The sequence below is a fragment of the Vigna radiata genome, chromosome 7 (assembly GCF_000741045.1).
Source record: "Vigna radiata var. radiata cultivar VC1973A chromosome 7, Vradiata_ver6, whole genome shotgun sequence".
Lineage (NCBI taxonomy): Eukaryota > Viridiplantae > Streptophyta > Magnoliopsida > Fabales > Fabaceae > Vigna > Vigna radiata.
In genome coordinates this window covers 55,045,925-55,069,827 of record NC_028357.1, presented here as the reverse complement: position 1 = coordinate 55,069,827, position 23,903 = coordinate 55,045,925, and the positions used below count along the sequence as shown (strand labels likewise).

The window sequence follows — 23,903 nt, the reverse complement described above, 5'->3', positions numbered from 1 at the left end:
AGCTACGTTAAAATAAAATTATGAAAGAATATATACAATTTCTTGCTGTAATTTGAAAATGCCATCACATTATTTTTTCCAAAATATCCTGAAGTAAAAATGTACATAAAATCAATCACATGAAAAAGTTATAGTCATTAGTGCTAGATGATAGCGCACAATCACATATATTCATATTTTATTGTACATTTAAAATACTTTTAGCATATTCTATTTTCAGTTTTTTTTTTAATTATAATAGATTGGGATCAATATACATAATTGTTTTAGTTTTGTTTTTTTCTTTGTTAATTTGACATTTGTGTATTTCTATATTATTTTCTCATTCTAGTTACAATAAATTATACATTTTTAAAATAACTCTTCGTAAGTTTTATTTCTCATTTTAAAAACTAAATTAAATTTTGATTTAATATTTAGATATAAATTAAATTAAACATATTTTGGTTGTATTCATATTTTTCTGATTATACAATAATTATTCAATTAAATTAAATAATTGAATTGATTAATAGTTGAAACTTAAATATGAATTTTAGAGCATCATATTTGTTATCTTAAATTTATGAATTAATCTTTCATTTTTTAATCCTTCTCATTTTTTTAATCTGTTTCTTTCCTCTATTTTGTTTTTAATTTTCAAATTAATTTGTAAAGAAAATATATTAAGGATTATATATAATAAATATATACCATTTTGACCTAAGTGTGTTCTATGTTAGAGAAAATTGAAATAAGACATTGAAAATCAGTAATAAAGAACAGAGAATATGCAATGTCATTTGTATTTAGAGAGCTCTCTGTCTCCAGGCATATCCTTATCTTCAAGAACTAAATTTCTTATCTATGGCTCTTCCTTCTTCAACTCAGAACAATCTCTGTAACCATTGATCTTCTGTTTACTTTTCAGTATTTTTTTCTGCAATGTGCAACAGCCTATCATCAGATAGCATTGAACTTGGTTTCTTGGTGAGAAAGGGAGTACTTTTCCATGAGCTTAGATAGTCCTTCATTAAAACTTTCCTCCAACTGCACCTTTTCCTCCCAATGTCTCTTTATCATTGCAGCAACATTCTCTTTATGAGCTTTTCTCAGTTTCTCCTCTTCAGCAACAAAGTTTTCCATTTCTTTATCTTGAAACTCAACAAATTTTAGATATTCATCAACCCTGTCATCCAAAGGGCTAGAACTTAATGGCTTCACCTTCTCACGTTTCTCCTGCTGCATCCTCTCAAACTCTTCTTCCTTTGCAGCCCTTGAATCTTGAATGATTCTGATCTGCTCCTTGAAAAATTGTTCTTGCATGTACATCTTTCATTCACACAAAGTATCCAACGGTCAGCAGATACCAAGAAGAAAACAAGAAACATTTCATAAGCTAGAAAAGAAAACAGAAAAATGCAATTTTGACATCAATCTATATAAACAGTTAGCAATAGTATTATTACCTCTTCCTTGTTCTCTTCGTGTTGCATTTTAGTTCTCAACCTCACTATGCGATTTTCCTCCATTGTCCTTCGCAGCTTCTCAGTCACTATATCCAAGGATTCTTCAAGAGCTTTTGTTTGTTTTTGTTTTCTGACATCCCTGTCCTTCAAATAAACAAGTAGCTGGTTGTCCTCATTCATTTGCCGAAGTTGGTTTACGACCATCTCCTGGTATGATCTCATGTTATATTTCAGCCTAGATTTACCTGAACACAATTTTGGATAAAAAGAGACCCCAAATAAAAGTCAACATGCTGTCTCCATAGAAGACATCAAAAACCAGAAAAAGATTAAGGAAAAGAAATGTAAAGGAAACCTTGGCAGTGTCTGTTGAAAATGTCCAGGTCTTCTTTTACTGCCATGTAGCCATAGAGCTGTCTCCGGCCACCAGGAAGAAATAATCTACGGTGGTGGCTAAACCAAGCATTTCTGTCAGTTCCTTGTTCTGCAAAGTCTTTGTGAAGACGCTCAGCCTCAAGATAACCTATAGCTGAGGCTTCAAATATCAAAACACTCAACCCTCGATGACCATGGGGGCCATAAGAGTGTCGAGCTTTCACAGCATCATATGTGCTAAAATAATTAAGAAGCTCTTGGTTTCCCATACCTAGCCACTGCATATCAAGAACAAAATAAAGATGTAATACAAAACCCAGAACCAGTTAAGGAAAAGTAACTAGTTATCAAAAGAGTTTAACATAAAAACAATACTATGTTCATCATTTGATGATAATAAGAAAAAACACTTGATACCTTATCATTTTCATCCTGTTCCAGCCTTGTGTTTTGAATGACAACCATTGGAGGCCAAACGATTTCATGATCTTTCTCCTCATCTTTCAAGCCTTTCCACTTACCAAACACTTCCCCTGGTGGAATTACTGCAGTACCTCTTCTGAGCAATTCCTCATCCAAAAGCTCAGCAAACTCCCTGTGGATCTTCACCCTTTTTGACCCTTTTGTTTTGGCATGAGTAATCAGAGGCTGAAGCCCTCTGTACCAATCAATGGCACCAGGACCACCTCGACAAGCCGGACAGTGCCACTGTCTTTCTGGTTCGTTAATCTTATCAATTGGTAGGTTATCAAAATTCTTAAAGAAAACCTTAAACCATTTGCTCTTCTTTCGAGTCTCATGGCTCTTTTGACTAGTATCAGAATCATAGTCATCACTCATGAGATCGTCATCAGTATCTTCCATTGCACCAAAGCCCTCCTCTCCCTCTTCATCAACACCATCATTCTTCACTGGGGATTCTTCAGTAATCTCATCCTTTACCATGTTATCATCACCCCGGTGCTGCCTGGAATCAGTTCTAGATTGCCAATTCCACCCATGCTCCAAGGGAGGTCGAATTAATGGACTAGAAATCACATTGCTGCTTTCAGATTTACTTGCATTTAACTGGGTCCTGGCAGTTCCTTCTGCAGTTCTCCTGAAGTTAGCATTTTGGGACTCCCAAGGATTTCCAGTTGCATAACCAGAAGCCCTTCCAACTCCTCCATCATACCAAGTAACCGGAGGACTCCATGGTTTTGCAGCACTTCTTTTGGCTCTATTCCTGGATTTCCTTGAATATACCACCCATTCACCATCATCTTCTCCTGACTGAAGGTTAACATCAGCAACATCATGAGTCAATTGCTCAATTTTTTGAAGACACTCCGATGCATTTTTCCCTTTGGAAGAAGAACCATCATTGGTTGCCACAGTGGAAGATCTCCCACCTCTTTTTGAACTCATTTTCTGGAACACAATTCGTAACAAAGAACCACCGAAAAACCAACAGGGCTGGCATAAAAAGCTTATACTAACAGTGAATCAAAATTAAACATTCTATTAAAACACACGATTCCCAACAAACCTTTTCATTTGTTTTCAGCTTGATTAAGTTTTCGAGTATTATAATATGTAATACCACACACGAACACAGATTAGTTATAGCAGTTTAATTCACTGAGTCAGAATGATTAGTTAGAGTGACACACCATACACCATGTTGGTTACTTTCAAGTGAAGTTATCTTGAGAGATTCTCTATACAAGCTCATTACATAACGTGTTTCTCAAAAGAAAAATGAGTCGTGACATAAGATAAAGCAATACTGATATACACTATAAGCAATTCTTAATTGGGTAATGCCCCCATTAAAGGGGTTAACAATTGGCCTCAATTCCAACCATATTAGAATAATGTTTCATCCACAAAAATAGAATCTCCGAGTATGCATTAGTTCTTGGCAATTGTCGGTTTTAAAATAATTACTGCTATAATTTTAAGATGATTATTATAAAAGTTAGAAAACTAATTTTCCCTGATGATTTAAGTTTTCCTTGCAGTACTTAAAATTAAAACATCTTATTTTACTCTTTACTCGTACTGTTTTAATATCTTCTTCCATTGTGAGAAATAAAAGCATTAAAAAAGAACTATACAAACCTAAATCGAGAGCTTTTTTTATTGTAGAAACAAAAAGGAGAGGTTTTTCTTAAGAATAGCAGTAAATGAGTAGGAAAAATTGAACTTTGTCTAATTAACTGCATAAATGGCCTATTCGTAGTTACATTCAGTTTGTCGGGTATGGGAAAGTTAGTTGTGCCTTTCTGTTCTCAGTATGGAACTGACGTGTCCATGGATGAAAGATGATTCTTTTCTGCTTAAATTGGTTACTATACAGGATATATCAGTATCAGGCAACTCATGTAGAAGAAGAAGAGGAGGAAAAGTGAAAAGGAAGACGGGTTAAGTGAGAAAGAGAAGGTTGAGAGGAGAAAGAAGTTGGTACCTCGGACGCAGATCAGAAGGATCGCAGGTTGTTGGAAGAAGAACAGAAGAGCTAAGTGAACTCAAAGTTGACTTGCAATCTTCTCTCATGTTGTTGTGTTTTCGGACTTTAAATTTTCATCAAATTTTATTTTTCGGAAGTTTTTACGTGTGTCATAAATTTTAACGCTGTCAGATCCACCCAATCATCTGTCACACACATCTAAGGAATCTATTACCTGTTAAATCAGATTGCATTTTATTCAGCAGTACATGTAACCTTAAAAACAGTTGATTTAGTTATTACACTTAAACAAATTTTCTATGCTGTAATGTAATCTAGTCATAGAGTGCGACAATATTATTAGTTTAATGATTGTTATTTTAAAAACCTTGTTTATGATAATTTTTAGAATGGTGTTAACTGGTGTTTTAAGGTATTGATCAAGGAATTAAAAAGTCAAAGTTATATATAAGAACTTATAATATCATAAAATACTGTACTTGTTAGCCATAAAGACACAAGAAATTAAATGAAGTGTACTTTTTAAAAACTTTAACATTAATAGACTTCTTTCTTTAAAAGGTATATTTTGAAAGATAGAAAATTTCTTCATTTGAAAAAAAAAAAAGAGTGAGAAACAAAATAAGAGCTGATGTATAGGTATAGTTTTTTAAAACCTCTATTTTATAAAGATCAATTTATACAATAAGTAATCTTTATAGGTATTTCTAGTCAAATATTCAAACACTATTTTACTTATTTCTCTAAGTAATTTTTTTTTAATCTCTTTACACTTTATATACACTCGCAGGATTAGTGAAAAGATATTAAAACCTGCAAAGTCAAAGATAAACAAGTATAAAATTTAAGCTCTTAACTAAAAAAAAAAAACGCTAAAAATAAGAAAAATGCAGAATATAACGAAATATATTGACATATTTTAGAAAAAAAATGTCTTTCTCTTCAAGCGTGCCTTCTAATAATTATTGATCCAGTTATCTTATTTTTATTTTGACAATATATTATTTCATCAATGCTTAAAAACAACATAGAAAATTACAAACAATACGTAACCATAAGCATTTAATCTTAATTAAAGTTTGAATAGCCTATATTGTAGACTAGTCTAAAATAAATGTAGATCGTCCAATTAATCCGACTTTGTTTAATGTCTTAAAACATGTTTATTTGTACAATAATCTCTAAAGAGTTTGAACTATTTTTTGCATCCTAAAAAATTGCTTTTAACTATCAATGCCTTAAAATATAGTTAGCCATTTTCCTATTTTCATATAATTATATTAAACTAATGTTATACCTAACCACCCAACTATTTATTTATTGACTAAGTATAATACATTTCAAATATCAATTATATAATATCGTAATAATATTTTAAATTAGCTATCATTTTACAAAATCTAATGTTACATTAACTTTTTTTTCAGAACTCCTTTAGTTAATACTCTATATAATACCTTCGAAACAAATGAATATCAAAACCACGAACTTAAGGTGAAAAGAAAAAATATAAAGTGTAATTAATGAAAAGAGAAGTTGTGACCATTTTTTTTGTCACGAAACATGTCCCATACATAATCTCAAATCTGACAACCAAATACAAGTTATGACCATATAACACATCTAATCATCGCATCATACATCTATATATACAATGACTTTAACAATAATTCAATTTAATATGAAATAAATTAATGTAAAAGTGTTTTTTACATGGGCAGCAAAACTGAATTGTAAATATCAGTGTCTTCAATATAATTGAAAAATTGTCAAAAGAATGAGAAATGAATTACGCTTACACCTACCAAATAACAGTAGTAATCATATACGTGTTTGTTCCCTCGTGATTGGAGCATATATTTCTATCTAGTTAACAAATAAAAAATAGGGAATAAATACTGCCAAAGAATGGTTACATAGAGTATCAAACGGGGAAAAGAATGATTACATTGAAATTGGATGCTCTGCAGCTGAATTTCTCTGCTGCCATGCCTTCAATTTTTATCTAATTATGACTGGGGGCCATGTCTTCAATTTTCTTGGGATTATTTCATTGGTGAATTGCGTGAAGATTGGCCACCACTTTCAAATCCTTTACTTGAATCCTTGGAACTATAAGAAATGATATAGTTGCTCCATCAATCTATCTTCCATCTTTAATTAAGAAACCCGCATTAAGTTGGATCCACCACCTAAGAAAGGGACCTGAGGCTATAAAGTGGTTTAAGTAATCCATCAAGTCTCAAATGGGCTGAACTACAAGGGATCCTAAATACCACTTTCTACTCCAAACTTAATCAACCTAGGATGAGTGTTCCTAATCACTTTCTCAAGAAAGTTCAACGGCTTCGCTCTTTGCAAGTTGAATATCTGCTACTATTAATATCCAAGTGTCGCCTGCATTTTACGACCCGAAGTCAGAACTACTAGTCAACATGTTTTTTTATAATCAATTTTTTACCTTAAAAGATCTTGTTTAAAATGCTCTTATTGACAGTTCCATAATCACTGCTTCTTGCTCCTAATGTAGCTCCTTGCAGAAGTTCAACTGCTATGAATCGACCTGACTCCAGAGTATATCAGCATATTCCTTCTCCTCTTCCTTTTCCTGTTCAACATAATTGGTTGCTTCCAGTTCTTCTGGAAGCTCGACAAATTCCTCTTCATCATCAAGCTCTTCCATCATTTCTTCTTCTGTACGTTTCTCGTTCTCTCGCTCAGCAAGTTCAACCATAACCTCCTTCATAGCCTGCTTTGTAGCAGGCCGATCACTAGATCCATATTTAGGAGCAGGCACAACAAACGGCAGAATTATATCATCTAATTCTGTGCTTTTAACTTTAGGACGACCGTTATTTTCTGTAGGAGGAAAAGTAAATATAATCCCAAGTTCATAATTGCAAATGTGAAGCCCACAATTCACAGAAGGGTCCTCCTTTTTAGGTCCATCAGCTTTTATCCTAAATGGATTTGAAATCTGTCGCCCCCAGGCAGCAGCACTAAAATTATGGGACCCACAGTATACCCAACCAACGGAAGGTGCATCCCTCCCAGACCAGAAACATCTACGCACCACCTGCGCAAACCAATTCCAATGAAATCACTTCAAACATACATTTGTTACGCGGGAAGGAAAAACAGAGATTGGTTTAGTAATCGAGAAGCTAATCACCCAAGTCAAATCCCATATGTATTTAGTATCTGAGACATAGATTAGGAACTCGGTTACAACCATATGAATGAGTACAGTTCATACAAGGGGCCTTTGAAATCTTGTTCACACAAATAGAGTAAAAATGCATCGAAAGCAAGCCACTAAAGATGGGGAATGACAGGACACAAAGAGGAAAGAGGCACCCGAATCCCTCAAACTCAACTTTTCCTTCATCAACAAGACACTTCATCCGTACAGCATAAGAAGAATAAATGCAGTACAGCAACTAAACTTGAGAATATTTTCCATAACAAGAATACATACATGATACATCAATATAAATCAATATAAATCAATATGAAGTTATATTTACCTTGACATGCATTGGATGCCCTATTCGTTCATGCGGATGGGGGATAGCATCATGAAGTATATCTAAAGTCTTCAACCTTTGCCAAGTTTTCTGTTCAAAAGTAGAGAATCGGTTAGGCATTGTTCACATATAATTACAATTTACATATTCAAACCAAGTCAAAACTTTACCCCTTCTCAAGATAACACTGAAAACGATAATACCATAAAACAGTCACGAACTAAATGGTATTCAAATTTGTGAACCATTTGAAAATGGTCAGGGGAAGGGGAGCACATTCGCTGACTCAATATATTCCTTTAAAATAACCCTTTGAAAATGTGTTTTACACATGTTAAGAGAGATTAACTTATCCTAAATAGGGACCAACAAATTGTCCCGTGCAATCTTTGTATGAATGAGTTCGTGCCTGTCTGTCTCTCCACGTGATCTTGTCACATAAAATCTAGCGAGAGAACTCAAATATGTCGTTGTCTCCTTGATAATTGAAATTGCCTCAAAAATATATTTATCTGGAAACCTTTTTTCTAATGAGGGTACTGGTGGTAACACCTAAACAATTTCTTAGAATTTCAGTTTGGATATATCATTCAGGCCTCAAAAACAGTTTGTAAGGAAAAAAATGCCTAAGTTTTGTTTAATTCACGTCTCTCTAACCCATGTAGAACTAATTCACCACCGTTGAGGCTAGAATCAAGGCTCCTCCAAAGATACCCCGCAACTACAGCACGCTAAGAGTGATGGCAGTTAAGGCAGTTTTCCAAGACAACCAATGGTTATATCCGTTCACATGTTCTTATTTAAAAATACAAATATAATACATTATTATTGTATTCAGACTTTAATGAAGTATGACTTTCAACAAAATATTGATCACAAACTACAAAGGGAACCGAAACAGCCATGAAAATAAAGGTTACCCAAGGAATCTAGCATAAAGAAAATCATATCACCTCTGTGAAGCAAAGTATATATCTTGAAGGCAAAATCCCATTATAAGCATTCTTCACTCTTTCAATAGTGGGGAATAGAATTCTAACAGAAGGATTCTTAAGTTCTTCACTAGCACTCCAGCAGCCCCACTGTCAAAGCATCATTAAACTATTGAATTAAAAAAAAAAAACAATTTAAACAAATCATGCCTCATTTAGTAAAGATGTAAGTTTTTTCAAGAGAATCTAATGAAAGAGCAAAGGCCTTCGGATTACTTCGGGATCAGACTCTTCAGAGTCAAAATGTTGCAATGATTTTTTCCCAACAGCAGACGAGAAAGCAGCAAGAAATTTTGAATTGACAGATGAACCAATAGAAGATGCACCTAATGGACAGAAAAGGTGTCAAACAATATTGTCCAGAAGAATGAAAAAATAACGAGGTCATCTTATTGATTCTGACCTGTAATGTAGTAGGGTTGGCATTGTACTCAATAATATTAAAAAAAAAAAAAAACTTACTGCAAATAATTTCAGACTTCAATGATTCGGGCCATTTGTATCGATTTAGAACCTGGTAGAAAAAGTAATAATAATTATTCGTAACTGGATCTTACAAAATAATTTATAGCATAAAAACATCGTCATTTACATGCAAAATCAAGAATGCTTCAGTGACAAAGAAAGAGAAACTCGTAACCATACTTCAAGATAACAACTAGAAAAAGAAATCAAACTTAACCTTAATTTCAACAGATCTATTAGAGATTAGAAATAACAAGCCTTACAAGAAATATTTCCGCCATATGCCTTGCAAATGAGACATCTTAAAACATACCCTTAACAACCAAAACTAGACATCTGAATAGTTAAATTTACATGTTGGCTACCATAGAGACTAGATAGGCTCCCATACCATGTTAGAAATGAGTTAAGCCTAACTTCATAAAGAAAGTAGCTCAAGGGTACAAGTCTTTTATGAGGCATTTTGGCCAATTTCATGGTGGATGTGGAACATCTTAACACAATCAATGCAAAAGATCTTCCTGGTCTGGCACCACTAACCTCTTGTAGTCTCCAAAGGCCATAACATCTTTCAATCGAAGCAATGAGTGAGCAAAAGGACACAATATGTTCGGATTGAATCATCTTTGACATATCTTTAAAATGATGCCCCTGCAAAGTTACAAAGCCTCAAAAATCATGTAACATAAATAAAGGCAACTAACAAGGTCATCCTCTCGAAGACACATCCAACACACCTCTGAGACATTTAGTATTAATTGAACTTTCTTAGAGTTTTCTCCCATGGCAGCAGCAAGTGCCTCTTTTGCACAAACATACCCAGAAAACGTGAAGAATCCGGCATCCCAGAGAGGAGAAACCCATTTTGCAACATCTCTAGGCAGAAAACCAAGTTGAACACAGTCTACAAAAAGGAGCAAAAACAATCAATATTATCACCATTTTGGGTAGCCGGAAAATGTTTATCCAAAACAACAGAAAACCTATCCACCCGCTATACGGGCATGTCCAAAACAACAATCACAATATAACGAAAGTTCAAAACACATTTAAGAAAAACAGAATAAAAAATTAATTTGAAAATAATGAGATGAATGGAGAATTGAATGTAAATATAATGTAAAAGGAATTCACAAGTGACGTAGCTTTTACCTCCCTCAAAAGATCGATCAGGATTGGGAACAAGAACAATAACAGCATTTTCATCAACAGACGCAATGGGCTTTCTTCTTAAAACAATCTCCAACTTCCCATGAGCATTCTTACAAGACTTTCCAAGGAATGAAGCCAGTGATTTTAGTCTAGCACTGTTTGAGTCCGCTACAGTGCGGAAAAAATGGCTCAAACCAACAACAGATGCCACAACTGAACCAAGAAACTTCTAAAACAGATAAAAAAAATGAACAGAAATTAGCATCTTTAAGAATATAAATTGCAGTCAAAGAATCCATAGAAGAAGTAGCTTCACCTAAGTCACCAAATGATCACATGGCTAACAATATTAGTGCTGGAATTGAATATTAAACTAAGATATCCTACTAGCATCACCTTAACCAAAGTCGGGGTTTAAGGGTACAATATTGCAACCCCAAGCGAGGTGGATATAGTTCGCAAATATTAAAACTTAAAAGAACAAAAATTTATATAAAAAGGCAGTGGCAAGTACAGTCAACCAGCGCTGAAAGAAGCAATATCTTTGATGACATACTTGAGTACTTGCAGCAGGAGAGGCCTGAAAAGATTCTGACAAAACAGAAGTTCTATAAAAGTGAATTCCAGGTACTGAAGCAACAAGATGTCCTGTAGCACCTCCAAAGTCATATTTTGTCAGCTGTGTAATCCAGTGAGCCTGACTGGGTACATCAATAACAAGAGATGCCATAAACCCAGCCAACTGAGCAGCAAAATCACATTTTGACTGATGAATTTCAGCATTGCCAACTTTTGGGAAAAGCGATGCAAAATCCACAGAAGTGGCATGAGGGAAATCTTGCCACCATATAGTGTTAGTCACACTGTTCCACTACACAACCATGAAAAATTGAAAAACTAATCAACAGTTTTGCCAAGTTGGTGAATAATGACATACAAACAAGGAATAGTTGTAAACCTACAATCAGCATGAGTAAAAATACCTATGAAAATGCTAATACACATAATTTTACATGATGATACAGATGTTGCTATTATAGGCTTCAAAGTTTATACTAGGGAAACCATGGCAATTGCAGTAGTTGATGTTTTACATCCAAACATTTTACAAGAATAATTCTGAGTCATCCAATGTTTGTATATAAGTATAATATAAATTAACTTATTTGATTGTGGTGGGAAATAAAAGTTTTTTTCTTCCTTCTTATGTTTTGCTTATTTCATTATTTCACATTATTGCTCCAAACAAATTTTGCCCTGTTTTTATAGTATATAAAATAATCCAAAAAAGAACACTGTTTCTGTGTCGATGAATAATGAAATATAAAGGACAGCAAATACAAGATGAAATGTAGTCATTGGTTTACTATATACATATACAAACATGCATATATGTATGTATGTAGAGAGAGAGAGAATGTATCTAGTGAGAAAATCATTTTTATATGAGAATACGAATAGATAAGTTGGAATGTAGAATCATGCATGAATTGTTAAAATTAAAAATTTCATAAAAGTCTTTTTAAAAGATTCACATAACTCATCTTTTAATCTTTGACCATTCATGGTAAGATCCAACAACTAATATATTTTCCTCTGGAGAAAAAACTCTCCAATTAATATGGCATCAGGAGAGAGGTATGAGCAAGAGGAGTATATTTCAACCATGTAATATTGAAATTGATTGTTAAGACTAATACTAGTTAAACAATTTTCACCATCCATATATGGTTGTATGGCCAAAACCTACTCCTCTCATCTGACTGGATATGTCCCCCCATATGTGTGCGTATGTTCTACAAATTTTTTAGTTTTGAGCATCAATATAGTTTTGATATCACAACCAAATCCAATAAAACCTTCTATTCTGATACTAACAAAGGATTTACATGCCTCACTTTCAATCAATTTGGATGAAAAAAGACAATATACAACAGGTGGCCAAAGTGTCTATGAGGAAGAGAGACAAAAGAGGTTGAGATAACAAGGGTTATCAGGAACATTTATCTATGAAGGAAAAACAACTAATGGGACAAGGAAGGATTTGGTCAAGGGAAATCACGATGGATGTAATAACAAAACTTAAGGAAGAAACCTTGGTTGGAGGATAAATGTCGACGCCACACTCTGACATGGTATTTGGAACACTCTACTATTGGCTGAAATATATTGCAAATCACAATTTTTGTGGATATAATCTCATTTAATGAAATTCATTAGAAATCACAACTTTTTAGAGTTCCATATCTTATTGAATTTCAATCCTATTTTTGTAGTTTTCAATAATTTGTAACCGATAAGGAGATGTGATAGAGAGTATGCTCCTAGCACTCCTCTCGGTTGGAGGGGGATTCTGGCATGATTAGAGAGAGAAATCGGAAGCAAGGGAGGGATTTGAAAGAGAGCATAGAATTTTGAGGAGAGAAGGTTAGGAAGGCTTTTATCTTGGAGAAGAACTGCTAGATGCAGACTGTGGGGTTTTGTTAAGCACAACATACTTGTAGTGTCACTGTATAGTGTACCTTCCATTGGTTTCTGATTCTAGTGTTGCTTAGTTCCGATCAGTGAGTCACTGAGTATATAAGTATTACTGAGTTTTCCACCAAATTAGAATATGTAATAATAATTCAAATACTACATAAATTATGATATTTCATATTATTCTTAGTGCTTGTTAATATAGATACTGTAAGACCTTAATACTCCTACTAAGCTAGAAACATTTCGTCTTATGAAGGCAATAAGCTATCAGGTATGTGATATACAAATAAACAATGTAAACAAATAAACACGGAAAACACATTTTCTCTTCAATTTATCAGGTAAAATCACGTATCAATGTCAATAACTAAAAGTTTGGTTATTAGAATACCTGCTTTTCCACCAAATTAGCAGATGTGATAACAATTCGAATGCTATCTTTTCTTTGTAAAACAATCAACTTTGGGTGATGGCAAGCAATCCCTTGTCTCTTGCGGTCATTACCAAATGCTATGGTTTCAGGGAATTGGGGATACCTAATATCCAACAAGAAAGACGTTCACAAATAGGAGAAATGAAGTAGTGAATCGCAAGGGCGTAATTTAAGCCACATATCTCCCCCACCCTTGAAAAAAAATTCAAAGAAAACAAAAAGTCAAACTTACACTACAACAAGGTTAGGATAATCCTGGTAAGGCACAGATACTCTGTCCTCGGGTTTTGAACTCCAACATCTCTCGGTATTCTGGCATGCAATCGTAACTGGAAGGTGAAAAGGAATCTTGCAATATGCCAAGAACCTAACAAGACACTTCAGTTAGGATACATTGCCAGCCAATCGAAAACACATAATCTCAAGTAAAGACACCACAAGAGGAAACACAAACAAGAGACAAAAATGGTTTGAAAAGGGAGCAATAGGAAAGGAAAACAGTACATTGAAAAATTTTACGTAATCACACCATTTTATGTCACTTGTAAACGTTGCTATAAATATCCTCGAAATGTTTTCCAAAGGATGAATAAGTTCAGAAAGAGATATCGACCGATGACACGCCGAGGAGCCATGGTTCATAAATTCAAGGCGGTTCAGGTAAAAATTCTTGCCAGGCTGGGGATAAACATTGCCGTTGCCACTGCCAAGCTTTCCCAGACAGTCACCACCAACAGAAGAATGATCAAGATTCTCCTTCCCTGCGGAATCTAACACCACCTTTGTATTAGGAGCCTTATCAGCAACATCAACTCCAACTTTTGCATCCAAATCCATCCTTTTAATTTCACCAAATAATCCCAAACTTGACTGCACTTCAGTATTGCAAGGGGCACACACAGATCCATCACGCACAACACACAACACAGGATCACTACTAAGCAATATATCTCTGCACCTATCGAGAAGAAACCTTCCTCTCCCAACAACTCCCTCATACCTTGAAACATTAGCCTTCAGGGCAAAAACCCTCTTACTCCTCTTCCCACTCTGCGAGTGCTCCGAGAATGTTCTCAACCCATCAATTTCACTATCACACCCATCGAAATCAATTCTCTCAACAACAAACCCAACTCCGTTCCCAACCCCACACGAACCGGTCTGGCTCCCACAAACCAGCGAAACCCTATCTCCAACCGATAATTCCACCGCCGTTCCCGTCTCCAACTCAACGCCGTTCACGAAAACCCCGTTGGAAGCTTCTCGAAGCACGAAGCCATCGTTATTTTCGTGAGACGAAGTCCTCGCCCTTTTTCTGAACTCGTGGACAAGGCGCCACGAGGCGGTGCAGTCGCCGGTCAAAAGAACGCCGTTGAGGATGTAGAGTTTGCGGAGGGAATAATCGAAGAGGAGTTGGCAGTGGCGCTTGCTCACTCGCCGGTCGCGGAAGACGAAGCTGCAGTCGCGGGAACTGCGCCCGATTGAGTACGGGCGGTCCGCGCGGAGGCGCATGAAGTCGCAGGGCGAAACGGCGCCGTTTTGGGTGGATGAAAGAAGAGCGACATCGAAGTTTCTTACAAAGAGTGAGATAGTTTTGGGGTTATTGTCGAAAGAAGAAGATGAAGAAAAAGGGTGCGCGAAGGGTCTCTTGTGATTGTGATTGGAATTAGGGTTGATCATGGTGGAAGATTCCATTGAAGAAATGGAAGAGGCGAATGATAAGAAAATTTTGAAATTGGGAAGTGTGGGAATTTAACTAACCGTAAAAATGAAGAAAAACAGCGAGTTTTCGCTCCCATTATTTTCCCTCCAAAACACTCAATTTTAGGAAATGACGATATTAGGTTTGGGCTAGGCTATTTTACTAAATGAATATTTTTCTAAATTTATATACTACTTTTATATTTTCTTACAAATTCAAAGGCTAAAATTAAATTTTATATTAGTGAAAAATATAAAAAAAATGTCAGTAAAATATTTTCAACAGTAAGTTTTCTAAATTGTTTATCATTATTGTATCGTTATTAGTGTAAAATAATATATATATATATATATATATATATATTCACTGTATAATTATATTGTTTTCTAATCATGAAAACTTGTTGACTTTTATGTTAATCATCTTTAAAATCGTGCCATCGATAATGAAAAGTTAAATTGTTTTATATTTTTTTCATATCCGTCACTATTGGGCTCGTTTCTTAGCATCAAAGTTCATTTAAAATATGTGAAACTTCGAAGAAGAAACCTCGTTCAAACTCTGATTTTTTATTTTTAAACTTTTAAAAGCATTTTTTTGTTTTATTAAAAAAATTATTGTTGAGTTACATATTTCTATAATAAATTGTGTATTTAAGGAGACAATTAGGTTATCAACACAAACTATCACAGTCTTAATTAAAATAATATTCTATTTTCTATAATTGGATTTTTTATTTTTTTTAGATTGAAAATGTAAAAATAATGTTAGTTTATATAAGGATGTCATAATTTTATCTAGCTAGTAAGAAACAACTATTGAGTTATATTGATAGTAGATGTTTGAACAATGAAACTTATATTTATAAGGTTCAATAAGTATATAAAATAATATGGTTCAATAAGACTTATTTAGTATTATTGACCTAAATTGATTAGAAAATATTCTAAGAAGTATTTATTAGAGTAATTATCATATATTAACAGAATATATGATTAAATTTTGATAATTTGATCATATTATAATATCTTTTAATATCATATATCAATAATGTTGGTTAATCTGATAAGATATCACATTCAAATTTGTCTTTTCTCTTATCAAAACATGGAGTTTTCTAACAAAAATGTAATACCCACACAATAGTATCAAGTTAAGTTCGTGCCCAAAACAACATTCATGATCAAATATGACCACCCACAACTCGGTCAAATTGTCAATTCACCAATAAAGTAAAAAACTACCACATACACTCTGTCCAAACGATTAATTCACTTGTAAAGTCAAAGATGACCACAAACAATTCAGCCAAACAACCCATCCAGTTACAAACATAAAGTCGGCTACAACAAACATTCCATTTACACTAATTAAACTTTCGAGTTTGGGGAGTTTATGTGTGTACCCGGTCCAACAAATACATTAAGTAACCATGATCAATAAGGCTCATTGAACATTATTGTACTAGAGTGGTTAAATAACATGTTAAGAGGTATTTGTGGGTGTAATTATCATGTATTAACCAAATATGTGACTATATTTTGATAGTTTTTTTTGTGTTATAATATCTTTTAACATCATATGTCAAGATAACATGTAGTTAATAAAGTAAGATATTGTATTTTTTATTATTATTCTGCTAATTTAACGTATAAACGAAAAATTGTTATATTTGTTTAATTATTTAATATTCTTTTAGTATTGTTAGTTTTTATAACTATTATCACATGGTCTAGAAACTATGTAAGTACACACAGTATTTTGTAAGAAATTACACATTCTTTTATACTTTCTCTTTTATTTATAAAAATTCAAACTCTCTTATTAACTTAAGTGTCACAGAGTCTTTTACAAGTAAATCTATTTTTGTGTTTCTAATCCTCAAGAGCATATATCAAGTTTTTTCCATTCACACAGATTTTGCCACCTATACAGAAGTCAACGTTCCATATTCCAATAAATAAAAGCAAAACTTAATAATAATATTTGTTTAAATTGGATATTGAGATAGATAAGTAAATTGTATTCTTGTTAAATGGACGTGCATGTTGGAATATGAGCATATACATGTATGCATAATTGTTGAAAACGGTGAAACATAGTGTAGGGGACTTATATATACACACCTTCATTTTATACGCATATACTATTAGCTTGTTTTTTCTTTTCATCCCTTTACGTATATACATCTAACACGCGTGTTTCGATACTTGTTATGTTTTGTCAAGTGCGTATCAACTTTCACGTGTTTTAAATAAAAGGAATGATTTAAATTCTTTTAAAAAGATCATAGATTTATCAAATAATATACCCTATATACAAAATAGCTAAATTTTTAAATTTGTGGAACAAATGGTATAACATGACACTAACAAAAAATCGTTCTTTTGACTTGTAAATTATATTTTGGTTTCAGAAAAATTATTAGAAGTGGGTTTTAGGCCTAACTCAACCCTACAAAACTGGTTTGTAAGGTGAGGTTTGCACCTCACTTATATATTATAACTTAGTCTTATCTCTAATCGATGTGGGACTTCCAACATTATTAGAAGTGGGTTTTAGGCCTAACTCAACCCTACAAAACCGGCTTGTAAGGTGAGGTTTGCACCTCACTTATATATTATAACTTAGCCTTATCTCTAGTCGATGTGGGACTTCCAACACACCCCCTTCACGCCGAGGTATAGACATCTCGTGCGTGATAGTAGAAATTGGGTGGTCCAATAGTGACCCGACAATGGGTGGAATAGAAAGAGAAATGTCTACTTAAAACTCGCTAGGATAGGCTTTAACCATGACTCTGATACCATATTAGAAGTGAGTTTTAGGCCTAACTTCAGAGCCAGGTTCCCTATGAGGCCTTGATACAAGCAAAAACACTTATATATTATATATTCTGAAAAACCCACTTTCTAATTTGGTATCAGAGCCATGGTTAAAGTCTATCCTAGCGAGTTCTAAGTGGGCAATTTTGTTTCTATTCCACCCATTGTCGGGCCGCTATTGGACCACCCAATTTTTACTATCACGCACGAGATATCTATACCTCGGCGTGAAGGAGGTGTGTTGGAAGTTCCACATCGACTAGAGATAAGGCTAAGTTATAATATATAAGTGAAGTGCAAACCTCACCTTACAAGCCGGTTTTGTGGGATTGAGTTAAGCCTAAAAACTCACTTTCTAATACGTATCAAAATACAGTGACAATTTCGTTATTTATATCAAACTATATGTTTCGGTTATTAAGAAATCGAAATATAAAAGACATATTTTCTCGGTTAAAAGAACAATCGAAACATAGTCCTTTCAGCTGACATCTTTACAAAAAGAAATGTCAAAGAAAGGAAAAGTTATTTAAGCTTTGAGTGTGAAAATTGAAGCATTTGAAAGGTGGAAAACACCACTGAGCATTTGCTGGGTCATTCAATCAATTGAGTGTTTGCTTTTATGACCTTAAACAAAAACATGGAGCATTAAAACATTTTTGCTAGGTGGATTTCGTGAGTGACTAACCCTACCAAACAACACGCACCTTCACTTTCGCTATATATCTTAAAGTCTTCGCACTTAGCTATATCTGTCCCCAACACATATATACAACACATAGTCAAATTCTAATTATTTTAATTCACAATTCTATACTTCTCTCCATCTTCATAAATTAATGATATCTCACTATATACTTTGTCAAAAGTAGTTTGTTAGGTTATTTTCTTGATTGTTAAATTAAATTTAAAGTTAAAAGTAACAATTATTTTATAAATAAAGAATATGGCATGGCTCTATATATCTACTACAAATTATCATTTAATAAAATAAAAAACATCGTCCCCTAAAATATATGGATTTAAAATGTAGGTGTCGTATGGTTTTGTAATTAATGTTTTTCAGTTCTCTAAGTGAATTACCAAATAGAGGATTTTCACATAATCTTTACTAATTAGTCATTTTCATTCTATATTTTTAACTTTTTTAAATTTAGTTATTTTTATTTCAATTAATTTTTGAATAATTGGTGTTTTGGGCTTAAATTATCCAATTAAAGAAAATGAATCCTGTAAATTTTGTCTGTTAAGTTGTCTAGAATTGAACGGTTTAAACTTATTATTAAACAACAAGAGCAATATTTTCTTAGAACATTTTTCAAACAACTTAAGGGTTATCTTATAAAAAATGTTATTAAATCAGCACTCAAACTAAATATTGAAAAAAATAAAAACCTTTTTTCGCGAACGTTTAATTTGCGTATTCTTAGATAAATTTTCAAGTAATTTATTCTTCTGCTACTAAAATGTCTTATTTTTCTTAAAAGAAAACTCACGTAAGATAAATATTTAATCCCTATAAAAAAAATTTAAGATGTTAATAAAAATTCTATCCTCACACGAAGATATAAGCTAGAAAATCGTGAAATATGTTTCAAAAAATAAAATAAAATGTAATTGATGTTAAAAGTTAAATAACAATTGTAAGTTTTATATTGAGTGAAAGTAAAAAGGTTGAAATGACATATAAAAAAACAAAATCCACAAACGAGGAGCTTATGATTTTGTATTAGTGTATCGGTTTTCTTTTGTGTTCGGTATTCATACCTCACTAATGATAAATCTCGCAAACTTAATTCATACTTACGAAAATACGATTAGAAATTTAAATAATTTCTTTTATTATTTGATAAGGATTTTTTTTGCTCTAAAATAATTACTTTTTTTTTATTATTCAATTACAGATAATGAGCTTGAGTGAATTGTAATATTAATTAGAAGAATGAATTGATGAACTAATACTTTTTATGTTCAAGTATAACAAGAGGGTCCAGCATATTAAAAACCTTTATCTTTTAGTAAGTAACTTGATCATGCTAATTTAAGATATTACTTATCGAGTTAAAAGACTTCAATTTTTAGTTTAAGGTATTGAGGTTAAGATAATAAGATGGATGTACGTATTGTTCACATTGAATTAATATCTTTTTGTAAGTACTCAGAAAATAGAAGGTTATAGAAGGTTAAGAGTAGATAAATATATTAAAATAATGAGACTAAACACTTAGTGTTAAAAATCAACAAACAATAAATAAAAGTTTTAAAACATTAAGTTCATTATATTAGTACGTTCTATTCCTCTAAAAACACTATCTTCTACTTTTTATCTCTTTCTCTCTAAGATTACTCACGGTTGGTTCATCTGATCGGCGATTAGGAGTTCTCTAGGCGATCCAGACGTCAAGAGCTTCCTTTTCCACCAATCAATTTCGTGTTTGAAGCTAGTAAGTTTTGTTCTCTTGATTCTTGTGAAAATTATGGAACTGTTGGCACATGCAAGCAACGTTTTTGGTTGCATGTATTCATCAACTCTCTCTCCTCAATTCTGACTTCGTTATTGGTCCTTTGATTGGTCTCTTCTCATAAATATGTGAGCTCTAGGTGTTCTTAGGATTTTCTGATGTTGGGAGCAAATTTCTTGAAGGATAAAAGTTGTTCGGTTCGGCTAAGAGGTTAGGAAAAATAGTTAATTTAATTTATTGTTTATGGTGTGTGAAAATGCTATTTGATGATTCTGCATGTGTATGAAAGTGGATCTTTGGTGTGCTCGGCCTTGTCTATGTGCACGGTTAAATTCCATGGTTATGTGGATTTGCTTTGGTAGTGTTTTTGTTAACGTGTTGTGTGAATTTTGAGGAATTGGAGTAGCGAAAGTGGGGAATTGAGTTTGAGTATAGAGTTGGTTGATGGGAAGAGTCTGGCCAAGTTGTTTTGGGTGTGTTAGAGCCTTTTAGTCACTCAAATTGTGCCAAAAGTGAGAGAATTGAATTTTGGGTCATTGAATTGATGATTCTGCAGAATTGAAGCTTAAATATGAGATGAAACTCTCTTGAATGATGTTATGAAAGTTTAGTTACTTTTAATTAAGTGTAAATAGGTATATGTTACAAGTTTGAAGGATTAGAAGTTGGGAAACATGTTTAGTTTTGATCAAGTGTAGCATGCTCATAATTTTGCAGAAGTTTTGCAGAATTGTGCAGAAAGCTGAGAGTGTGTTGTTGATCGTTCGACCATGTTCAGGTACTTGGTCATTTACTGGGTTCAATCTCTTTAGAGTTTTACTCGTTCATGACCGTTCGGTCTTAGGTGGATGGTTGGTCTCTTAGTAGTGTTCGGTCTTGTACTAGCACTCGGTCTCTTAGTAGTGCTCGATTTTGTACTAGCACTCGGTCTCTTAGTAGTGCTCGATCTCTACTAGCACTTGGTCTCTTAGTAGTGCTCAGTCTTGTACTAGCACTCAGTCTCTTAGTCATGCTCGGTCTTGTACTAACACTCAATCTCTTAGTAGTGCTCCGTCTTGTATAGCACTCGGTCGCTTAGTAGTGTTCGGTCTTGTACTAGCACTCGATTTGTATTGGTGTTCGGTTTTAGCTGTGTTCGGCCTTTTATGGGCCTTACTTGTTAATGACCATTCGATCATGCGTTAGTCTTGGTCCTAACAGAGTATTCTGTCTAAGCCTAGAGTATTTGTCATTAGGTGGGTGCTTTGTCTTGGTAGTGCTCGAACTTGTATTAGTGTTCGATTTTTCCCTAGTGGTTGGTACTAAATAGTGTTCGGCCACTTCTTCAACTTTAGCTAGTATGGATGTTCGGTTCTATTATGTAGATAGTAAAAAACCGCTCGATCTTACACTAAGTGTTCGATTTAAGTTTTGAGTATTCGGCCTAAGTTCTTACTATTCGGTTTAAGCTCTAAGTGTTCGATTGTTCTAGTATTTAACTCTAAAACTGTATTTGGCTCATGTTTGAGCCTTACTCTTCAATTTGATCGTTCGGTCATATTCGTGGGTGGTAGCTTTACTGTTCAGTTTGACCTTCCTAGGAAGCTTTCATTCTATAAAAGGATTATGGTTATATTGTACTTTGAGTGTTTATTTAAGTGGTTTAAATACATTATGCATGAGAAATAATGTTGATATTGTAGTATGGTACGAGATTTATAAATGTGGATAGGAAAGAGAATTCCAAGGAGGAATGTCTCAATGGTTGGTTATCAATGTGGTGGTAAGGTATGAATATGGACAGTGAAATCCACAACGTTCATTCTGACATTCTAATAATTACCAGGTCTCAAGTAGAGATGGGTAATACATGTCGTGAGAATAGCAGGAGGCCCTAGTCTGAGGGGGGAGACCTTGGGTGAGGCATAACGGGCTAACCTCGTGTGGCAGCTAATGAGTTTCCAATTACTACACCCATGAGTGCACGAACGATCAAAGCTACGTATTCATACCAGTCCGGACAGTCAAAGTAAAGTGATCGGTCAAAATGTGATTATATGTTTTATACATGTGTAGGAGTGTTTTATCTAATTGTTTGATTTGTATGATCACATGATTATTAAATTACAGTAGCTTACCCTTCTTTTCTATTTTGTCATGTTTGTCCGTTTGTTTTCTCTTTTGTAATGATCACCTTAATGATGTGAGTTTAGGGATAAAATCTTCCAGTTGTTGTAGCGGGAGAATGGGAGTGAAGCCTGCAGTTTGGGTTGAACCTCAATTCTTCAAGTGAAGAGTTTTGTCATAGTTAATATGTAAGTTCTTGTTATATCATTATCCATGTAATGTTTTATTTAGTAGTTTTATATTACTAAATTGGGATGTTACACTTTTACTTGTAAACAAGTCTTATAAGGTTAATTATTTCTTTTTTAAAAAAACTAATAAGCTACCACTTTCAAATTGTCATGGTTTGTTCCATCTAATATCAAATTGATGAATTAAATGAGAAAAATGACAAATTAAATTACCTAGTCAATTTGACCATAAACTTACCGACATTTCTATACGAATTAAACATACGACCACCCGGTCAACCAAAGATCGAGCGATCGACCATCCACTGAGAAATCTACCGGTCCAGAACAATCATTAACTAGTAATTAATCTGGGCAATAATAACAATTAATAGGAAGGAGAATAATAGCCATTTATTGGTGATTAATGAGTTAGACCTAATGGTGAGCAACTCATTATAATATTTATAAATATATGTCTTCCAAAAAAGTTAGATAAAAACTCTAATGACTAATCTTGATTACAAAATTATTATGCAAAGTCACTGACTTGAGCGTCAGAGTGTCTTCTGCAGGCATCCTCCCCCACGGCTAGCACAAGATAACTTTGAATGCTTTGGGTTAGGGATCTCAACCCTACTGAAATATTTTGGCACGCCCACGGTGGATGCCAAAATGTTTCTGCTTGGGACGAGGATAACCGCTTGTGTTAAGCTCCTGTCTCTACCGAACGTCTCTTCACTCCGTACTCTGGTAACCGATCGATGTATGGGACGTGACCTGCAAAATCTTTCTCTGTAGGTCTTTAGTAATTCAATAGTAAGTCAATGTGAGTTTACTTCGAAATTAAACCCTTATTTATAGAGTTTATAAAAATTTGACCAATTAACAATAACAATTACAACATTAATTAGGTCTTAATTTTGTTCAACTGTTAAGACCGAAAGGCTATGAAACACTTTATTGTCCATCAACCATTCGGTCCTTTCTATCCAACTTCTCACCATATCCGGTGAGAAAATAGGTGAAATAATTTTATCTATAAAATAAAATTTTATTCATAAAAAGGGGTCTTAAAATAGGATTTTGCTTGTGATAATGTCTGCCAACTATTTTTACAGATAAGAAAAAAATAATATAATATGACGTGATGAACATGAATGGTTAAGGCCTTGTTCACTTGAGTGAATTTGAGGGAGAGTAATTGAGTGGATTTGAGAAGATTTGAAGGTAATTTTTTTTGCTGTTTATTTGAGTGAATTTGGAGGTTAAAGAGACTGGATTTGGAAGTAAAGTTTGTGAGAATTAGTGTA

At 33.6% G+C, this 23,903-nt stretch overlaps 2 protein-coding genes across 6 annotated transcripts; both read right to left on the bottom strand.

The window, feature by feature from the left end:
* Positions 1 to 674: 674 nt before the first annotated feature.
* LOC106765445 (protein SUPPRESSOR OF GENE SILENCING 3) lies at positions 675 to 4,465 on the bottom strand. 2 transcript variants are annotated; one of them, XM_014650069.2, is made up of 5 exons: positions 4,273 to 4,465; positions 2,241 to 3,278; positions 1,804 to 2,101; positions 1,449 to 1,693; positions 675 to 1,311 (listed from the first exon to the last, which is right to left on the bottom strand). In XM_014650069.2, exons 2-5 carry the CDS (start codon positions 3,228 to 3,230, stop codon positions 943 to 945), a joined length of 1,902 nt encoding a protein of 633 aa, XP_014505555.1. In that variant the 5' UTR covers positions 3,231 to 3,278; positions 4,273 to 4,465; the 3' UTR covers positions 675 to 942. The 2 variants fall into 2 exon arrangements, with proteins under 2 accessions (XP_014505555.1, XP_014505554.1); XM_014650068.2 differs by having other exon boundaries at positions 2,241 to 3,233.
* A 1,588-nt stretch (positions 4,466 to 6,053) lies between these two features.
* LOC106769324 lies at positions 6,054 to 15,074 on the bottom strand. 4 transcript variants are annotated; one of them, XR_001376320.2, is made up of 13 exons: positions 13,855 to 15,074; positions 13,558 to 13,692; positions 13,284 to 13,428; positions 10,968 to 11,282; positions 10,412 to 10,640; positions 9,997 to 10,163; positions 9,800 to 9,910; positions 9,257 to 9,308; positions 9,011 to 9,120; positions 8,756 to 8,884; positions 7,803 to 7,892; positions 6,737 to 7,351; positions 6,054 to 6,672 (listed from the first exon to the last, which is right to left on the bottom strand). XR_001376320.2 is itself a non-coding variant. In XM_014654896.2 (12 exons), exons 1-12 carry the CDS (start codon positions 15,018 to 15,020, stop codon positions 6,827 to 6,829), a joined length of 3,174 nt encoding a protein of 1,057 aa, XP_014510382.1. In that variant the 5' UTR covers positions 15,021 to 15,074; the 3' UTR covers positions 6,054 to 6,826. The 4 variants fall into 4 exon arrangements, 3 of the variants coding, with proteins under 3 accessions (XP_014510382.1, XP_022640097.1, XP_022640098.1); XM_014654896.2 differs by having other exon boundaries at positions 6,054 to 7,351; XM_022784376.1 differs by having other exon boundaries at positions 6,054 to 7,351; positions 10,412 to 10,637.
* Between the last annotated feature and the right edge of the window lie 8,829 nt (positions 15,075 to 23,903).